Here is a 21,377-nt window from a genome sequence, read left to right as displayed (position 1 = left end):
CCAGAGATGAACCAGAGATGGGCCATTTTTTGCAAAAACAGAGGGATTTTTGCCTTCCCCAGTCCCCAGAAGCACTCTGCAGGCTTCAGCAGGGCTGTGGGAAGGCAAAAATACCTCCATTTTTGCAAAAAAAAAAAAAAAAAAAAAAAGGTCTGTTTTCTGCCCATTTTTTGCAAAAACTTGGTGTTTTTGCCTTCCCCCAGCCCTGCTGAAACCTGCAGAGTGTTTTGGGGGGCTGGGGAGGACAAAAGCTTTTTTTTTCTTACTGGGTAGTTTGCAGATGCTCCCCTAGCTCCGGCAAGGCCAGAGCGCCCCCCCCCCCGGGTCAAAACATTTCACCGTTTCAGTGGGCATGGCTTGTTGATGGGGGTCATGTGACTGAGTGTGCGTGAGTAACATCACATTAGCCACGGACATTCAATTATATGCCCTGCATCTAGCCCAAGCCCACCGAAGTAAAAAAATTTGAAACCCACCCCTGGTTCCGATACAATACCAGCTATTTCACCTGATTTTACACTTCCTTCCCTATAAACAATAAAAAATAAAGTTAACTATTCTTTTGATGCTTACATTTTTATCTGGACATTTCAGATCATGGTCAAAGGGTCACCCTCCGGTCCATTCCGAAGCTGAACTATTGTATCATTTAAAAGGAAAATCTGCTTGCTTTTGAAATATATTTCAATTAACTCTCTTATCACTGGATCACAGGTGCCTGTCTAAACTATGATGACCCCTAAATGATGGAAAGTATATCAGGGATGTTATGATACAATCTCCACCCTTTTGTATTAGTACTGCAATATCATTTGTGTTACAGTGAGGCCATTTTTTCTTGTCTGTCCCTCCCCCTACATACCCATTACAGTCTGGTTAAATATTTTGTTTAATTTTGGTATCTGTAATCAAACATATCTTAAAGCTGCCTGATAGTTTTAGCACTGAAAATGGAGTTAGGCAGAACGCATCTGTCTAAAATGTGAAGTGATACGACCAACTTTTATAAATAAAAAAATGAAGACAATTTTAGATTCAGTTTTTAAATTTCTATTTAAAAAAAAACAAATTAGCCATCAAAAGGCAAAAAGTTCTTTGGAATCCGATCTTTAGAGATCATATCCACTTGAAAATGTAAAAGCGTTTCCAGGTATTATTTATTTAATAATGCTGTGAATTAACCCTACAAAATACAGCGTTAACATTTTCAATCTTTATTTGCCAACCCAACAGAATATTTCAGTCAGTTTTTTTCTTTAAAAAACTTGTTAAATACAAGCAGCTGTACATATCGAACTTTGATATAAATAGAACAACACAATAATAGAACAATACAAAAGCACAACTTCCAAAAATGCTGATAATTCACAATTCTGCTTTGCTGCTAGGAGTGATTTCTCTGCAGCTAATTGGCTGCCTAGAGGATTCCTAGGGCTCTTTAAACAAACAAACAAAAGTAGAAATACTTCAGCCATCACTAGGACAACATGAATTCTAAGGGATGGACATAAAGAACAGATTTATTAAGGAAATTATTGATTGGGCAGCAAGAAAACCAGATATGATCGTGCAACAATAGTTTTCGAGTATTTTGTCATTTCATCATTAAAAACTTTGCTATAGCTGTTGTATAGTGTCATTCTGGAATATGAACAAACTTGTTTACTTGGAAGAAAAGGAGAACAAAATAATAATAGCTAGTTGGGAATTCTGGAAATTGTACTTCTAATAGAAAACACCAAGACATTATTATCCCCAAAACTTAAACAATTCTTTATAACATTCTTCTTACATAACAAGGTAATCATAGAACTATGAAAAAAACAATTGTAGCTTTGGAAATAAAACAATATGAACTGCTTGCATAACTGCTTGCACACACACATGTACATACACATATATGCATATACACATACACTTGCACTTTCTAATTCACGCTTCCTTTCAGGCTAGCATGTTCAATTTTTTAATAATACAATAACAACTTCCCACCTTCTGGGATTTTCCTTCAGTCTAGCTTCCAGACCTCAATATCCCTTGTTGGTGTCACACTGAAGTATTAAACAGGCCTCATCCTTCTTAGAATTTCAGTTTAGATCTCATCCAGATGTTGCCATCTCTTGAGATGAAACCCATAGTTAAAAGCTTTTGATTAACTCCATTGGTGTTTTCAGCAAAATGCAGTGGTATTAATATGACAACCCTCCTATTCTGTGTTTGCACTCTGACAACCAACAAAATTTTAGTCAGCATGGCTAGTAATGGAACAAATAATGTTCTATCGGTTGTCTCCGAAATAAAACACAGCACAATAATAACCTGATTTCTTCATAATGATGCGGCTGTTAGCACAACATAATTAAGATCAATATACCATCAAATCAAATTCAAGCAGTGGTTACTAAAAGACAAGTGGCAAATCTCAATTTCTGCAGAAATTCTACTATTATTACAAAACAACTAGTAATAAATGACAGTAAATGACTTATTAATAAATGACTTATTAATCCATCTCATAGATTCATGACATAATGGCAAGATTTAAACTCCATGTTAAACAATCATTTACCCATACCATAATTGGTTGGATTTACACATAGCATTTAATCATAAACCATGGCATGGACACAATAGTGGCATTTATACAGGGTACAGAGCCAAACCCAGACAAACCACATTATGGCTTTGAAAATCAAAACTGAGCTAAGTTCAAGAAGCAAGAGTCCACTGTTTGTTGAATAAGCCATAGAGGTCTAATATATATAGTCAAGTCCTAATTGATGGGTCCATAAACAGACAAAGTTCACATTATAGTTTTGTGTCATGAATGCAGCAAAATACTGTTAATATAAGAGCATAACACATGTGTTAAGGGTGCTTAACACTAATGCACTTTTAACATATGCTTAACATGGTGGCTCTTACATCTAACCCACAAAAATTAATTTGTTTCAAAACATTAATTAGTTTAATTACATGTTAATAACTTTATAAAACAATAACATACAATATTTTAGTTAAGGCACGATGATGAGTCTCGGAAGAAAAACTGACTGATTTCTCAGCTGCAATAGTCCTGTTCTTGGTATTAAAAACAGAAGCAGCCATTGGCACTAGTCTGTACTTTTAGATGAAAGATACATAACCAGATGCCTTCCAGATGCTATGGTTCAATTTCCATTAGTCTTTGCCAATAGCAATTGATTGTAGGAACTGTTGTACAAAACATCTGGAGGGCATCAGATTATAACTATTGCAGCTCAGAGCTAATCAATGATATGAACTTTCTTGAAATAAGACAGACACCTAACATCACTGGTGTTTCAGTCATGTTTCTGTGCGATAGGATTCCAAAATATTGGTTTCTAAATTTAAAATAAGTAAAATAATTATATCAGGTGTGTCTGACAAGGCAATATGTATACATCTATCTCCCACTCTTATGACTGTTATGCAAATTAGTACTAATTTTGAATTTAAAGTTAAAATATACCTCAATTAATTAGGTACTGCTAATAGGAATACTCAAAGGGGACGTGGTGGCTCTGTGGCTAAGATACTGAGCTTGTCAGTCAGAAAGGTTTGCAGTTCGGCGGTTCGAATCACTAACAGCGCATAACGGAGTGAACTCCCATTATTTGTGCCAGCTTCTGCCAACCTAGCAGTTTGAAAGTATATAAAAATGCAAATAGAAAAATAGGGACCACCTTTGGTGGGAAGGTAACAGCGTTTCATGCACCTTCGGCATTTAGTTATGCTGGCCACATGACCACAGAGATGTCTTTGAACAGCACTGGCTCTTCGGCTTTGAAACGGAGATGGGCACTGCCGGCTAGAGTCAGGAACAACTAGCACATATGTGCGAGGGGAACCTTTACCTTTTAATAGGAATACTCCCAATTTCTCATACCCAACATTACAATCTGACAGCAACTTTTACAACGGAAAGCAATGGGAAAAATAGGGCTTCCAGGAATTTTAGGGCAAGGATGTGAGGTCCAAAAATGTGAGGCCCCCAAGGGGCATCTAAAAGTAAAATGAAGAATTTTTTCAACAAAAATGGCACTTATTTGGCTAAAACTACTTGCTGTACCAGTCCTAAAGGAGGAAATGCAGAGCAGCTTTGAGGGTGGGTGGGTGGGCATGGCGAGCTACAGTGAACCAGCAAATGAGTCCAAAAGGATTTATTTATATACCAGTAAGTACAAACTCTGCTTGCAAGCGTATTGGGTGATGGAGAAGAGCCTTTCAGTCCTTGTACATTCCCTCTGGGTATGCAAAGTTTTGCACCTGAATAAACAATTTTGTGCATGACAAACTGCATGCCACTATCAGTATACATTTGAGTTCAGGGTCCATTGCGGAGGTGGCAATAAGATACAACCAAACCTTATGATCCTCCTGCTGCTTTCTCAACTCAAACAGGCATTTTCCTGAGCCAGGGTGCAATTTGAACCCTGAAAAAAATGCATTGTTGTGTTCTTGCAGTGACTGAAGCACTTTTGACAGCTGCAGAACTGAATCCTTCACACCTCAAGAATATGAGCTTCTTCCAGAACATGAAAATGCCAGCAAAGGCATGCCACAGGCAATGTCCAGATGATCCTCGCTGACTGGCCTGAAAAGTTAAGGATTATTTTTTTTGGTTCGTTGCATTTAAAATAAATTGATCCAACCTGTGCCTTAGTTTGTCTCCCACTTGACTGAAGGAATGAGCTATGGAACAGAGTTATTTTTACCACCTGCAGAAGCTAAAAAAAGATTGCTTTTCTGGGTCTTCTTTTACCACAAAAGATGCTAACTTCCACATGCGAAATCTAACAGGATACATTAATCTCTTTTAATAGCCTGTGTGAAATCTTTGGTTTTGTTTCCTCACTAAATGTTTTGTTACTCTGTGGGAAAGGAAAGGATCTCCCCAAAACAAAACAGCAGTGATATTTTAATCTTTCTGCTTAAATAAAATAAGTTGTTAAGAGTTACAAAAATAAAATACCAATTTGAGGAAAGAGGGGGCTTGAATCAAATAAAACTGGGCAGTTTTTAATAGGTTTCATTGTTGAACATACTCTAGGTTCTCACTAAACATCAGACGTAATATCTATTATGATTTTCACAGTTAAATATTTTTTTAAAAAAATATGCTGTTCTTAATTCTTAAAAAACAGGCCAAGAACAAGAATTATTTTATTGGTTTTAGTTTCTTCCTTGAAGTTCAAACTCTGCCAAAGTAAAAAGAAGTGAAGAAGTCTGTTTTTTTTCCTGAAAAATCATAGAGGTCCTTGGAATTTATCCAGTGCAGTCATTTCTTGCTGTATTCTTGCATCAAACATCCTACAACTAGTATTCTAGTCTGATTTATTTATTTTTCATTGAAATTATGAAGACATTCAGAGTTGGAAGTGGAAGGGAAACGTTGAGCAAAATGTTCAAAGGAAGTGTTTCCACTGTTTGAATTCCTTAAGCTTCCCCTTTTAAAAATGAGATAATAAATCTTTCCCTTCTTAAGGATCCAGGGAGTAAGTAATGTTGAAGGAACTAAAGTGCTAATAGAATCAGGGAGGCCGGGTACAAGATAATCATGAAAGCAGGTTCAGCAATTTCGCCAAGGATGGCTTTTGACTGAGAGGATTCTATGATACTGTAAAACCAATAACTATTTTTGTATATCTCACTTGTTTCCTTGACAGTCCACACATGATTTATTGTTACAGTCCATATACCTAAGAATCTTCTTACACCACCTGCTTAGAGTTAAAATAAGGGTAAACAGCACTTTTCTGTTGCAGCTCCGACCCTGTGGAACGATCTCCCCGTCGAGATTCGCACCCTCACCACCGTCCAGACCTTCCGCATAGCCCTTAAGACCTGGCTATCCCATCAGGCCTGGGGATAGGTTCCCAATTTACCCGCCCGAGTGTTGACTGTTGAATGCAAGTTGTGTCTTATCATTTTATTTTGTTCACATATTGTTTGTTTTTGTATTGCACCCCCTTCCCTGCGATTGTAAGCCGCCCTGAGTCCCCTCAGGGAAAAGGGCGGCCTATAAATCCTAATAAAATGTCTAAAAAAAAAAATGACTCAAGGAGGGTTGGACTTAGTCTGCTTGTGGCTATGTGAGGGATTCTAGGCTGAGTCCTAATTTCTGGAACTTCTTCTCCCACATCAATTAATATAAAGCAGTTTGTCACTCAATTTCAACAAAATGATTTGGGTTGTTTATGCCATCACATCTTCCACAAAACTTGCAAATCTCATGCTGGTTAAATATTGATACATCACAGCATGGAAAGATGGGCACATTCTAATTCAATCAAACAAACAGACTCAGCTGACAAAAATATTGCATTCCTTTTCGCCTAGAATGAATTCCTGGTTTTAAAATAGTTACCAAGTTTTCTTATCAATTTTTGTTTTTTATTCCATAGCAGAAAGCGGGGTTTGAAACAAGCAAAACTGATGACTGACATTAAAATCGTATCAAGGAGTATTTTAAATGCTTTTTCTCCCCGTCTATTTTCAGACTAATAATAAGTCTGTCCCTTATGTGATTCTCCACTGACATATCAATGAAATCAGTAGATTTTAAGCTAGTATGGAAGAAAGCTTCACCTTTCACTGTCCTTTCAATCCAAATAGTCTCAGGAAGTTCAAATTTCAAAGCAGTTGAAAAAATTTGTTCATTAGACAGTTTGAACAGAACTGGCATAGCAAGAATCTGCTTCCTTAAACTGACTGGTCTTAAATTAACTAACATGCTGCTTTGTAAATCTGTATGTAAGTCCACCAAAGATCCAGTATTTTTACAATATTACTAACTTCTAGTGGCTTCTTTGATGTTTTAAAAAATGCTCTGTCTTTTGTTAACATGATCCTATCAACACTATACATAAATTCTAACTGAACTTTGCCCAACAATCCTTAACAAGGTACATTCACAATTTGCTTGTTTAACTGTACTAGTACACTCATAAAATAACAATGCAAATAAAAAATAGTTTTTTTTCAACAGTGGAAAATAATGTTGACAGTTCTTAGTCATCAGTATTCAAGTCAATGTTAATAGTTTAAAAATTGTTTGTTTAGGGCAGAAAGATGTAATTGAACACCTGTATTTACATGCAATAATCTTCAAATGACATCAAAAAGGAGAAAAAAAGATTGCATGGGAAATGTCACATGCCTGCATAGACCACACGATAATAGTTTGAGCTACTCACACAAGACTCAAATGCACATCTTTTCAATATAAGGCCTTTTGTCCATGCCTGTATACTCCTATGGCAAATCCATCCATCCTTTTTATCATCCCCTTCATCATTTCCTCCTGTCTAGATAACAACTGAAAGTTTGCAAAGATGGATAAAATCTCAGTCTTGTATGAACATCAGCTATACAAATGAAGGCCATACACAACAGCCAACTGAACTGCAAAAATCTGAAAAGAGAATACGGACAACATTTCTATGGAGCCCTGTTTTTGTTCCTTTGACTTGAGGGATTATTTCAAGCTCTTTGGAATGCAGAAGGAGTCTGTTCCTTTTCTCTTTTTCTCAGGAGAAGAACAGCTCACTTGGCTTATTACCCTCCCTCCTCTCAGGTCAAGGGGGAAAGTAAGCATCTCCTCCTGTGCTGCCAATTGGCTGCCTCCAGTCCTCAGAGAGTTGGCTTCAAGAGCTTCCACAGCTGCAGCTGAAATGCAGGGAATTTTGGCATGTAATATTTTCTTCTTCAAATTTAATTCTCAAGCCACCAAACATGGTGTGGCCATAAAACTAGAAAAGGGAAATGAACAGTCAGAGAAGTTCTGAGGGAAAATTCCTCTGAAAAGAATGAACAATAAAGATTAGACCTCCTTTCATCAGCATACAAAATGCTCTTTACTTAAAAATAGCCCTAATCAATCTAATTGAATGCTCTTTACTTAAATCAGTCTCAATCAATTTAATGACTGAAGAACCCACAGAGACTGGTTATCTGTATCCAAGTACAGATCAGTGATGGGTTGCAGGCGGTAGGCCCCAGTACGGATGTACCAGAGCCTTCCCAGAGCACTGGGTACCGTTCCAGTATGGTGCTCCAGAGGGCCCGTCTGCCCACCCTCACTCCTTACCTGTCTTTAAAATCTTCGGTGCTTCAGCACACGGCACATACAGCGCCTGTGCGATGCTCCACTGAGCAGCTGGAATGTCGCGGAGGCATCACTGGACAGAAAGCATGCGTGCACTGCGCATGTTCTTGTGGATGACGCCAGACCTGTTCCAACGTATCTGTTGGAACGGGATCCGAAACCCAACACTGGTACAGATGGACCATATCTGCCACCGTAAGCTGAGATAGCGTCAATATGCTGATGATACACAGGTATACATACGTCTCAGCCCATGGTGATTTAAGCAATGCCATGACCTCCCTCTTTCAGGTCATGGATCCTGTTAGGCAGTTAAGGGTTGGATGAGGAACAACAGGCTGAAACTGAACCCTCAATTGTGGGCTCAATTGTGGTTGTAAGTGGAGGACTATCTGTATTTTCCCTTTTTGCATTTAGTTTCCATTATATGAAGCAGCTTGTTTAGGTTGTACAGTGGAACCTCAGTTCATGAACCCTTCTGACCACAACTAAATCGGGTGCCGACCAAAAAATCCGCTAAATGTTTCACTCTGTTCACGAACATATCCTCGAATGGTGATTAATCACAGCCGCAAATATTTTCCCTGCCGCAGCGATTTCCCCTTCCACGCCATTTTTTTGGTGCATGCATGCACAGTCAGTATTGCTTCCAGTCACGACAAAATCGGGTGCTGACCAAAGTCCTGGAACCGATTATGGTCGTGACCTGAGGTTCCACTGTATTTCTTTGTTGACCTACGAGATTCCAGGTTTCTAATGTTTATACTTTTGTTGAGTTGATTTCCTTTTTCATTAGCCTTCTTTCTTAGGTTAATACCTCCCTTGGATGTTTTTATTTTTTGTTTCCCAGTTATTATTTCTACCATCTCTCCTTCAAAATTAGGAATATAGCCTACTTTTAACTGTGGATATTCCAGTTCTGGATCTATGGTCTTTTGGTTTATGTTTCTTTCCAAATATTGTTTTAAGAGTCAATTCCGTCAATGTTTGCAGTCAGTATTTACATTCTGCTATAAGGATTTCATCATGGAGATGTCCTGTGCCCAGAGGTGTGCCTCATGAGCCGAGGTGGCGCAGTGGTTAGGGTGCAGTACTGCAGGCCACTTCAGCTGACTGTTATCTGCAGTTCAGCGGTTCTAATCTCACCGGCTCAAGGTTGATTCAGCCTTCCACCCTTCTGAGGTAGGTGAAATGAGGACCCAGACTGTGGGGGCGATATGCTGACTCTGTAAACCGCTTAGAGAGGGCTGAAAGCCCTATGAAGTGGTATATAAGTCTAACTGCTATTGCTATTGCTAAATGGATGCTAGCCTATTTAGCTTTGGTTGTTGTTTGCTAAATACTGTATGTCTGTTAAGATTAATACACCTAATCCTAACAATTTATTAGAATTTTCAATGGTTAATCTTCTAGTTGGAGGATCATTTTTATTCTCAGTCTCCTTACTTCACACTGTAGTCCAGTTCCTCTCTATGAAAATATCATTTAATATGTAAGATTGTTGATCCATGAGGGCAAATTCTTTGTCTAAGTTTCCTCCAGTTTCAACCAGCTCTGCCTTAAACATACAATAATGCCCTAATGACCAGTCCTGGAATAACTTCACAGTGTAGGGCCTCATTTGGGGCAATGGAGCCACTGCTTAAAAAAAGAGGTAGTTTGATGAACAGAAAAAAAGTGTGATGTCTTAATCCTAGTTGAGGATAGCCACTTCTTGTGAGGGCCATTCTGAGCATTCAAATGAGAACAACAGCTCTTCTTCTTGTTATCAATCATTCTTCTATCCTCCTGCAATAAGTGCTCTCAGCTTTACTAACAGGCTGCCATTAGTGGAGTTAAGTAAGTTTTGGGAGATAAGAGGCTTAGAGTTCTATCTTTAGTTTACATTGTTCATTATCAGAACATCACACTTCTACAATTGCTAAGCTTTTTGCAGCAAATAACAGCTGGTACTGAATGCTTCGATATTTTTTTTACTTACCCAATGTTCATGGTATAAAATTTAAAAATATCAGATGGTGCTTACATATGTATAGCCTTCTGCATCACCATCTCATGGGACATACTTCCTGTAATGCTGTTTTTGGACAATGTATGTGCGTACAATGCAGGAACTCAATTTCACATTAATGAAAAAAAAATATTTTCCCCAGTTTATACCATGAAAAAAATTACCACATGGAAAGAACAACATGTTGCCATATGTACTGTGAAGTTTTATCAAAGGCTCATTAATAAAATTAAATAAGATGGTAGCCTTATTATCATATGTCAGAACAAATCATCGGGGGGAAGGGAGGAAATTCAAGCACATGTAGGAGAAGAGAAGGTGGAGTTAAATGTGTCATATGCTTGGAGTCATTGCATTGCCACAAAATACCCAAGTCCAACCACCCATGAATTCTGTTGACTCTTATTTAGCACCAATTTAGCTTTGAACATTAGTTCACCAGATTCTTTCATTAGAGGTAGCAATAATAAACACTTCTGTGATTTGAACTCAATAAAAGCTCCTGGTTATTTGCACCTGACACAACACCTATACTTATTAAATCTATCCTTCATATTCTAGGGATAAAATAACCAGATACAGAGCTTTTTTCCCCTTCATTTCTCAGTTACTGAATGCCCCTGAGGAAGAAGACAATGCTGACTTTAACGCTTTTCTGGGTTTTTTTTATTGGTGTCATAAAAATGGAACAGTCCACAATAGAATCTAGTTTGAGCAAAAAGAAACACTCAAACCAAAACTGAAAAACTGCCCAGTCTACCAGGATGGTTTTATAGAGAAGTATATCCCAAAAGTAAACATCGGAAGAGCAGCCTGTGTCTTGTTTTTTAATATATATAGAGTAAAAAATGAATTTTAAAAAAAACAGCACCAGATGGGATCTATTAAAGCTAAATCTTAACAAGGCATTTATATGAACAATAGAGAAACCAAACATCACATTCTCTATAGACTTGTAAAAGTAAAGCTTACTGTAAACAACAAACAAAAGGACTGCAATTGAATAGCCTGAACTATCTTTCAAATGTCACCATTTGAAAGAAAATCTTTCTCCAATTCCCAGCTGGACTCAGTGGCAGTTCAGAAAGGAAGTCTTGAGAAAGGCAGAAATATCTAACATAAGAAGTTGTTTTATTCACATATTTATAGGGCAGAGGGGTGGGGGAAGAAAATCTCTAGTGCAGCTGTAAAACTCACAAAGTATACATCAAAAATTATTTCAGGTTTCTTCAGAGGGAAGGGAGAAAAAGGACACACTTTGAAGTAGAGAGGCACAATCCATAGGCATAAAGCTCTGTCAAAACTGGTACTGAATTTTAATAGCTCCATAAACAGGACACATTAAAAGCTACAATACAGTTTGATGTGTTATATACAGTACTTCCTCTGTTACAAGATAGCCAGACAGTTTGGTGTAGTGGCAAAGACGGGGAACCAGAAAATGGAAGAGCATGAGTTCTAGTCCTGCCTTAGGCACAAAACCAGTTGGGTGACCCTAAATCAGTCACTTCTAAAAGAAATCACATCTGAAAGTTATACCAAAAAAACTGCAGCAACCTGTCTAGAAAATCACCAGAAATTGACACTGACTCAAAGGCACGTGCACATGGGCTGGCGGGTGGGCTGGCGGGTGGGCCCTCTGGAGCACTGTACCGGAACGCTACCTAGTGCTCCCGGCAGGCACCAGTACACCCGTACTGGGGTGTACCCGTCGTAACCCACCACTGACACACACACTCACAATTCAGAATACGCATAACCTTGGTAGGATTCCAAAATTCCCATGCTAGATAGTTCAGTGTTTGATCATATATTACACAAATTGTCACAACTTCATGAATTACATTGCTGGTTATATCTGGTTGACCAAGCTAGTTCCACATTTTGCCTCCATTAAACAGTAGCCAGAAGCTGTTTCCTATCAGAAACGGATAATCAGAAGGGAGCACTTCCAGACATGGAACTTTTGTTTAATTATTATGTTAATAATGATTGCCAAATTTTTTATTATCCTGGCCATGGACCAGAAGAAATTCTTATTGTCAAACATCTTGTAAAGCTAGAGGGAAGAAATGATCTGTTTATGGAACATCACTGCTTCTTTTTCATGAGGTGGCGTGAGAAAGGAAGTAAGAAACGAGGAAAGAAGCATGATTTATTTCATATCAATTACATCTCATTTTTCTGAAGGTAATGGGTACTATACTATCTCTCCCCTATTATTCTCAGCAGAGAATGTTTTAGTATGCTGAGTGGTAGAAGCCACCAAGAGAAGTAGCTAAGTGAAAATCTAAATCTGGATTCTTATTTTCTTGGTCCTAGAAAAAAAATAAAATCACCTTCAGGTTTAGCATGATTCCTTGTGATTTTCATGGAGAAATCCATGCATTTTTTAAAAAGGTGATACAGAGATGATTGACCTGTGTCTTCTTCAAGAATTCTTGTTAGGACTGTCAGTCCTAAACTTCTTCCTTTCAAATACTAACCTGGTCTAGCTTTCTGGATTAGTCAAGATTGGGTATGTGTTGCTATCTAGCTAGACTATGTCTCCTTTGAATTGGTTTATTGGAACACTTCATGTCCATGTAATTTCATTGTTGGGAACATGAAAGTAAGTCACCACTGTCCTCTTCCAGGGTATTTTCCAACTTTCCTTAATCATAGGACATTCCAAGCCTATATGATACATTAAGTAGTACACATGGCCCAGTCTCAATTTACCAAATTATGCCTCCATATATTCTTTCTGCACTCTCAACCAAAATCTCATTCCTTTCTCATTCATTTTCTATTTAAGGGAACCCAATAATAGCTTCAGTCAGTGAAAAAACGGTTCCACCACAAAACCGCGGTAGACAAAAGCGCGGTCGACGAAAGCGCGTATGTGACGTCATCACAGCGCGACGAAAAAGATCAAAAAATGTAAAAATAAAGCGAAAACCTTACCCTAACCCCCCCAAACCTAACCCTAAACCTAACCCTAAACCTAACCCTTAACCTAACCCTAAACCTAACCCTAAACCTAACCCTTAACCTAACGAAAAACCTAACGCTAACCCTTAACCTAACGCTAAACGTAACGCTAATACTCTAAACCTAAACCTAAACCTAACCCTTAACCTAACCCTAACCCTAACCCTAACCCTTACCTTTATGTGAATCGGCTTGCTGTAATTTAATTTTTATTTCAATTTTTCGATCTTTTTCGTTGCGCTGTGATGACGTCACATACGCGATTTCGTCGACCGCACTTTTGTGGAACGCGGTTTTGACGGGTCACGGAAAAAACAAATAAACCGATGAGCTGCTCTTCATCCTTCTGCCTTTCCCCTTCCCTTAAAGGGTTTCATTCTTTACTTACTACACAGGCTGTCATCAGCGAACTAATAGTTATTACTGTCAGCATCAACAAAAGAACACACACACAATGGCATCACCATGATTATTTTACATTTGTGTTAAACTATTGATTCCAGGTCCAACTCAACCCAGACTTCCTCTTTATATGGCAAGCTGGTTGGGAGAACAGACACTAGTTCAGCAGCCTAAAACTGAAAGCAACCACTTGTCTGTTCTATCAATATTTTTTTAGATACATTCTTCTTCCCCAGTTCAGCATATTTCTAAAAAGTGTTTTGTAGAGGAAACAAACATACTTTGCCAAATTTCAAAACGTTGCTTTGGTCTTTGGGACAGAAAGGAATTTCCTGGAATGATCTGAAACAACTAGCATATCAAATAATTTGTATTTATTTTGTATCTTGTCATAACTTATAATAAAAAGGAGTGAAGTTTTTAAAACCTAGAAGTACTAAGTGATTGTTAAATGCTGTTACTTATACTGACAACCGAGACCACTACTGAAACCTGGAAAAAAACATATGGGGTCTACACTCTATAAACACAGAGACAATCTCCTCCTCAGAAATACAATATTTATGCAGATAGTTGTCACTTAGCAACTGTCTTGTTAGCTACCATTCAAAGTTATGATGATGCTAAAAAAACAACTTAGCAACTAGTCCTCACATTTATGACCTTCCCAGCAGGTATATTCACCCCATACCAAGATGTCCTCAAAGAGTTCACCTGTTCACTTGAAGAAAGTAGCAAGAAGCTAAGAAAAACTGAAGTAAAATTGTAAGTAGAGTAACAGATTTTAATTTAGCAACTGCTTCACTTAACTATCAAGTTGCCAATTACAGTCACTAAATGTTTTCTCTATTCAGAAATCTTAAAAGAAGGTACTCTGTACATACCATTTTGATAGATGAAATGCCACTGAATTCACACAGCATCCTAGAGCAAGCTAAAATGGTTTAGCATGGAAACCCAGCTATTGTCTTAGCATAGTGTGCAAAACATCACATTATCCTACAACCTACCCCACACATTGTTTGAGCATAGCATTTGTGTCCACAGTAACTATATTTTATTAACCTAGTGCATAATAGTGCAAGCTTACCTATAGCTTCAGTTTATGGTCTTGATTAATTTTATGGTAGATCTATTCAGTAAATTGAGATATTAGGTTGATACACAACTCTGCCATCCACCATAAAAATCTATTTTATAGGAAAATCAACACAGAATTCTTAACCCAGTAAGTCATGTACCACAATGCTATTATACCAAATGCATGGAGGCTCTTACACCAAATCCAAAGATTTTAAAATAATATACAACAATATAGGGTTATAAAACATGTTTATATACAGCACACTGAAAAACGTACAACAGGTGAAATCAAGGTTATACAGAGAAAACTAAAATAAATATTCAGGAATATATAAATGTTGCTGATTTGCAAGAATGTAACTCAATGTTATTATTTAGCCCTAAGCAAGCTTACTATCCAAAAATATGATATCATTTAAGAATCTATTCAAGTGTTATATCAACACTGCAGCCACTTCCAAATACTATATGGAATTTAAAAATATAAATCCCTATCTCGATAGAGGATCAAGCATAACATAGATTAAAAATATAATTAAGAAGGAAAAACTAATTCTAATAATAGTTATTCAAATAATAGAAATAATATCTATAATTCATGTAAAACAATTCCATTTTACAAACTTTATGAAAAATATGTGGATCATGGGGAAAAAAAACCCAAAACAGAATTAATGAAAGAAATCCATGTAAATAAGATACAAACCCTTATGATGAAGGGGAGAGATTAGAATTTTTTTTAAAAGCAGCTGCTATTTTGTCAGATAATTTTATGCATGTTATTATTCTATTTGGCATTAAGAATTTAACTGGCACAAATTTCAACCTAACATTTGTTATTTGTACTATAATACAGATATTTTTTGTGAATAATGCTGACAATAAAAACCTACTTGCCTGTTACAGTTTTCTTAGCTGCCATCTTTCTCATCCACAACATGCATAGGATATATTGTGCAAGATATATCCTATGATATGGATATTATTTTACATCTTAATTTATGACTTTATCAAGCGTTCCTTATTATGCGTAAGGGAACAATAATTTGTCCATAGTAGTAGCTAGAACCATCATAAAAGAAAATCAGAGGGGATAACAACAGAAAATTATTGAAGCCTTTTTACACATCAATTCTGAAATACATCCCTGAGCATAAAATTATTTAAAACAATGCTGCCATATCTAATGAAGCTAAACAATCAAATCTCTCAATACTACATGTTTTTTACTAACATTTTAAAAGTGAGACAATTAACTTTTAGTGAAAAATCAATCTTTAAAGAAAATCTATTATGTGGTTCTAAGGAGAATTAATAGTAACATAGTCCTTGGTTATAAACAAGAAAAATTGCCAATGCTTTTATTCTTAATTTCATAGGCCAAACCTGTTCTCAGGTCTGCTTTCATAATTATTTTAATGTTTGATCTGTTGGGAGAGTATGAATAGTATTCTTTCAGGCATGGTGAAATAAAGCCCAAGATAAACAAAAATGGAACCTGACTTACTGTTCATGTCTAAAGTTAGAGTGAGAATCAATTTACACCACAATGAAACAGGTAGAGAAAGCTTCCTGGTTTTTTCCACAAATTTTTGCTTGATAGTTTTGCCAAATTAGAATTTCAAGCTTGACAGGGCAGAGGATAAGAAGTGAGAAAACCTACATGAAAAAAAAACCTAGCTACCATAATATCTGACAGAAACAAAAATTATATTAAAATGACATGACACTCCTGATGTCTTATGGCTATCCATTTGTGATCCCACAAATGGATAGTCATGTACCTAAACTTTCTAAGTTTATTTCAACCAATTTAGAAAGTATCTTTCTTTCAACAGCACTGTCAGGTTGGCATACAATATAACAAGTTGATACACTGGAAGTGATACAAGCAAAGGAGATTTTAAAAATCTATATGGAGAGTTACTAAAAATTAAACCAGCAAAAAGCATGTTTAAACAGTTGGCAGTGGAGAACCTTAATGTGATACTAAAAGGACCGATTTGTTACAGATGTGCATACCCAAAGAAGGCAATCTGTCCCTGGAGCATTTATTTATAGGAACTGGGGCTTGGGGAGAGGTTTCTCTCTCTCTAAAATTAACTCAAAATTGTTGTCCACTGCTACAAAAGCTTGATTATACTTTCACCCTTACTATAGGAGTTTTAAAAGGGATTTATCATCATAAACCATGACATACTAATCTGATCTAGGGTTTTCCTACATACTAGAATAGCATCTCAACTGACACTGAATGTCATTAGCCAGACTTAAATCAATCCTATCTCCCCCCACCCACCTCCCTAGTCTTGCTTTTTTTAAAAAAAGCACAAGAATTAGTCCTCAAGGGATACTGTCAAGAGCATTATGGAGTGAAACACTGTCATGGAAGAGCATCTAAAAGAAACTCCCCCTCCCAAATCACAGTTCTTGTCGGATTAAAAATACTTATCTAGTTCTAAGAATTGGTTCTCAGCCAGTTCACGTGGGAAGCTAAGGGCTCTTTCCATTATATACTATTGCTCAGGGTGACAAAATGCAGAAGAGTCTTTATGAATAGGGAAAAAAATCTGAACTTGTACCTTGTTTCCCTGAAAATAAGACCTCTCCGGATAATAAGCCTAATCGGGCTATTGAATGCATGCACTAAAATAAATCCTCCCCTGAAAATAAGCCCTCCCCCAAAATATTGCAACACAGCAGCAGCCACGCATTCTGCCTCCTGCACCTCAAAAATAATAAGACTTCCCCCAAAATAAGGCCAAGCGCTTATTTCAGGGGTCAAAAGAAAAAAAGACCCTGTCTTATTTTGGGGAAAACACGGTAGATCAGGAGAATGCATTTATGAGGAACTGATCAAGGTACAAGCAACACAGATTTTCTACTAATGACAATTGTTGACTTTTGCTTGACTAATGTAGGATAATAATGAAGTGAATGTCCTTGTGAGTACTGGATGACAATGGATCAAGTAATTCATCAATATAGCAGCTACCTCTTTTTTTTGCAGATGCTTGTTTGAGCATAACATTTAATTGAGATAGAGAATAAAATCTGAAATCTTATGGCATAATGGATCATATAACATATTAAAAATGACAGTCAATTTCATAATATGAAAACATGATTACCAAAGCTAAGCTTGTTTAAAACAGATATAAAATCTGTTAGTTCTTTGATTAATTCTGCTATGCTCAGCAATTATCATAGGGATGCTTTCTCTTTAACGGAGAATATAAAAGAATACATCTTAGCAATTCAGAAATCCCTCTCATATATATAATATGCATCTTAATCAAAGTCAGTCCTAACTTCCCCAGCATAAATATTGACATTTATTTTTCCTGCTATATTATCTCACAGATCTACTGTAGGTTTTGCAAGAGAGTTATTATATACAGCCTTGAGCTGCCAGAGACAAGATGGATTTAATGGACAAATAACTTTTAAAAATCAGTGATTTCAGGCAATTAAAGATAGGCACATTCTGTTGCAAAGAAATTCTCAAAATATATAAAGAAAATCAAACAAATGGTAATGCACTAGTATTAGAATGCAATCACCTTATTTAGTTACAATACTTAAGATTTAAAATGTAAGATCAAAATTACCTTTAGAGTATCTACAGAATAGTTGAAGTGAAATAACTGAAGTTGTTAGTATTGAGTTTTTTTCCTCTGTGAGGCGAATTATTCAGTTATTTCATAATTCTTAATTAGTTTATGGTAGTGTATATTGCAACTGATAGTTTCAGTTAGTGTTAAAAGATTGTGATTTAAATGATTAATAGCAGTTTGAAGAGTATTTTCCCCCTAAATAGTTTGTGATACCAGGAATATATGAGATAATGTACCCCTATTGCAATTTTAACTACCTTTTAAATATTAGGATTTTTAATACTTCTCTCATATGTGAGCTATTATCACATTATACAAAGTCACAAAACTAGTGGCAGATCTGCTTGGGTGAATCTTTTGCGCTCGCCTCACCCCCAGCCAAGAATGTAGACTCAAGAGTATCACCTTACCGGAATTTCAAATGTTTCCTGTGTATCATCCAGCATTTGGACTTTGATAGAAATAAGTTTTCCTGTAGGTGTTGAAGGCAGTTTCTGTCCATGTTCCAGAGTACTGATGCCAGCATTCTCCTGTACTCCTAGCCGAGATCCTGTTGTCGCTCTTTGCTCCACTTCGCCCATATCTGAAGAGACAAACTTCTACTTCTAAGAGAGGGGCAAAGAAAATATGGTACTATGTTAGTTCAATTACTCTGAGACGTCAAGTGACTTACAGCCACAACTGAGACTAGAATTTCTTTGTTAAGCAATGCAGTTGTTAAATGAGTCATGCCCAATTTCATGACCTTTTGTGTCATGGTTGTTAAGTGAATCATTTCAGTTGCTAAGTGAGTCACGCAATCTTTAAGCAAATCCAACTTTTTCCATTGATTTTGCTTATGAGAAGCCACCTGGAAGGGTTGCAAATGGCGATCACTTGATTCCAGGATGCTGCAGCCATTTTAAATACATGAGCAAGCAAACTGTGATCGTGCGGGGATGTTAGGTTGGTTGTAAATATGAGGACTGGTTGTAAGTCATATTTTTCATTGCTGTTGTGACTTTGAATGGTCACTAAACGAATAGTTGTAAGCAGAGGTGGGTTGCTCCCGGATCGGGCGAACCGGTGGTGGCAGCGGCAGGAGGCTCTGCCCACCCACTTGGACACTTCTGCGCATGCGCAGAAGCATTGCGCAAGCGTGCACGCATGAGGGAACTGGTAGTAAAAAAAATGTAAACCCACCACTAGCTGTAAGTCAAGAATTACCTGTAGGTTACACAGTAGAGCTAATAAAACTAAGGAAACTGTTATCTGAAATGACAATGGATTGTGAATTATTCATGTTTTTACTAATCAATCTTCACAACAAAAATTACTCAAAAATATGTAAAATAAGAGTGATGATGATGCAGCCAGTCACTGGCTGTAATGTGCTTGGAATCCTAGAGAAATCATGAAAATTAATGAAGGGATGATCAGGATTTCTTTGGCTTTAATATTGCCTAAAATAGCAATTTGCTTTTTTAATTATTCCAAATTCAATTCATTTATACTGGAAAAGAGATTCCAGTCAAGGAATTGTTCCAATGATTTTACTGTAAGTTAATTGGTTTTTGAACTGTCTGTTTTTTTAAGCAGGGTTATATATTTTCTATTCTTCGTGGGTAACAAGTAAGATGATTCTATGGAACACTGCGCTATAACTGATGGGTGTGAATGTTATTTGTCTGATATACCAGATCATTATTTCATCTTTTCTTTTGCTCTTCTGGTAGCCAAAATGAAGCTTAGTTCAAGTCTTCTGCTGTCACTTATAAGTCCTCCTTTATGTCTTTTATGCACTCATTAATTATAATTCCTAAGAACATAATAAAGCGAAAGATATGAAAGAAATAAAATGTTTTCCTGACTGACACACTTATAAATATAATTTATCACAACCACATGTTTATTAATATACAAAAAACTTCTGAAAACATTCATATTTCAAAATATTCATTACTGTGAAAGCTTTTGCTGCAGGCTGACTATCCGTTGGATGTTCTTTTGGTTGTTTTTTTTTTTTTGCATAATTAGCTATACAAATTTGGATGTTTAAAAAAATGGAAAAGGTTCTTAGCCAACAGGACATACATTTTTAATTGATTTCTGCCTCTGTGTTTAATCAAGCTTAAGTTACCAAAGGCTATGGAATAAGCATTTGTTTGCTTCACTGCAATTAAATAGGTATCTGAAACAAATAGCATCTTCAATAAGGTTTAATAGGATATTATTCCCCCCCCCAATGTATTATCCTAGGCCAGAGGTGTTAAACTGGTGGCCCACGGGCCAGATGTGTCCTGGCCAGGCCATGCTCACTCCAGTCCCTAAATGGAACGTGAAATGTTGTGTGATGGCAATGTGACATGAGAGTTTGACACCCGTGTCCTAATTATTTGATAGCTACAAAATGAAGCACATCCTCCTGCATTGAAGCATGAGGACTCACAATTATTAAACTCCCCATTAAGTTTACTTAATTTCTCCAAGTCAAGATAGATCAATTGTATCCTATTTGCTGTAGGAAACTTAATGTTGATTATTCTCTTCTATTTATAGCAAGGTCTGAACAAGTAGTACTATAGAACTGAGTTTGACTGATGTTAAAAAAGGCTGGCTGAAATCTGGCTCAAAATTCCGGGGCTGTAGCCTGAATTGAGAAGCTTAAAAATAAATCCCAGCAGAAAACAGTTGCAATTTCCACGTTGTTGCCAAGAAAACAACATGGACTACTTAGAGAGAAGTTGTTATGATTAAATTTATTCCAAGGCCATCCAATATGTGAGGAGTGCAAAATAAACTATGTTTGAAAAAGTCTTGAAACAAGTATTTAACTACATCTTAATCATTCAGAATGTATTTCTCTATTTTACTCTGGAGTAAGTCCAATGGTATTCAAGGAAGAGTGATTTAAGCTTTCTCTTCTCAGCTAGAAAACTACTCAAATTTGTCCCTTGTTGATAGTTCCAGTAATAAGCTGCAAGTGCAAGTGAGAGGGATGTGTAGAAGTCTCTTTAACAAGGTTTATTTGAGAAGAGATGTGTTACAAATATTTCAGCAATTAAACCATTTTCCATTTAGAACTGATTCATGGAAATTACAGTGGAAAGTTTTGGATATTCATTCATTCATTCATTCATTCATTCATTCATTCATTCATTCATTCATGTGAAGAGGCAGT

General features: G+C 36.7%; 1 protein-coding gene across 4 annotated transcripts in view; it reads right to left on the bottom strand.

Moving 5' to 3' along the window:
• Positions 1–21,377, bottom strand: part of FARP1 (FERM, ARH/RhoGEF and pleckstrin domain protein 1) — a 144,840-nt gene that overhangs the window by 105,112 nt on the left and 18,351 nt on the right. For all 4 annotated transcript variants that reach the window (XM_032226665.1, XM_032226666.1, XM_032226667.1 and 1 more), the window contains exon 2: positions 18,628–18,822. In XM_032226665.1, the coding sequence (XP_032082556.1) occupies positions 18,628–18,798 (171 nt within the window). In that variant the 5' untranslated portion in view covers positions 18,799–18,822. The remainder of the gene's footprint in view (positions 1–18,627; positions 18,823–21,377) is intronic.

Source organism: Thamnophis elegans, chromosome 11 (assembly GCF_009769535.1).
Source record: "Thamnophis elegans isolate rThaEle1 chromosome 11, rThaEle1.pri, whole genome shotgun sequence".
NCBI lineage: Eukaryota > Metazoa > Chordata > Lepidosauria > Squamata > Colubridae > Thamnophis > Thamnophis elegans.
Note: the sequence above shows the minus strand (reverse complement) of the source record. Positions and strands in the feature narration are given on the sequence as shown.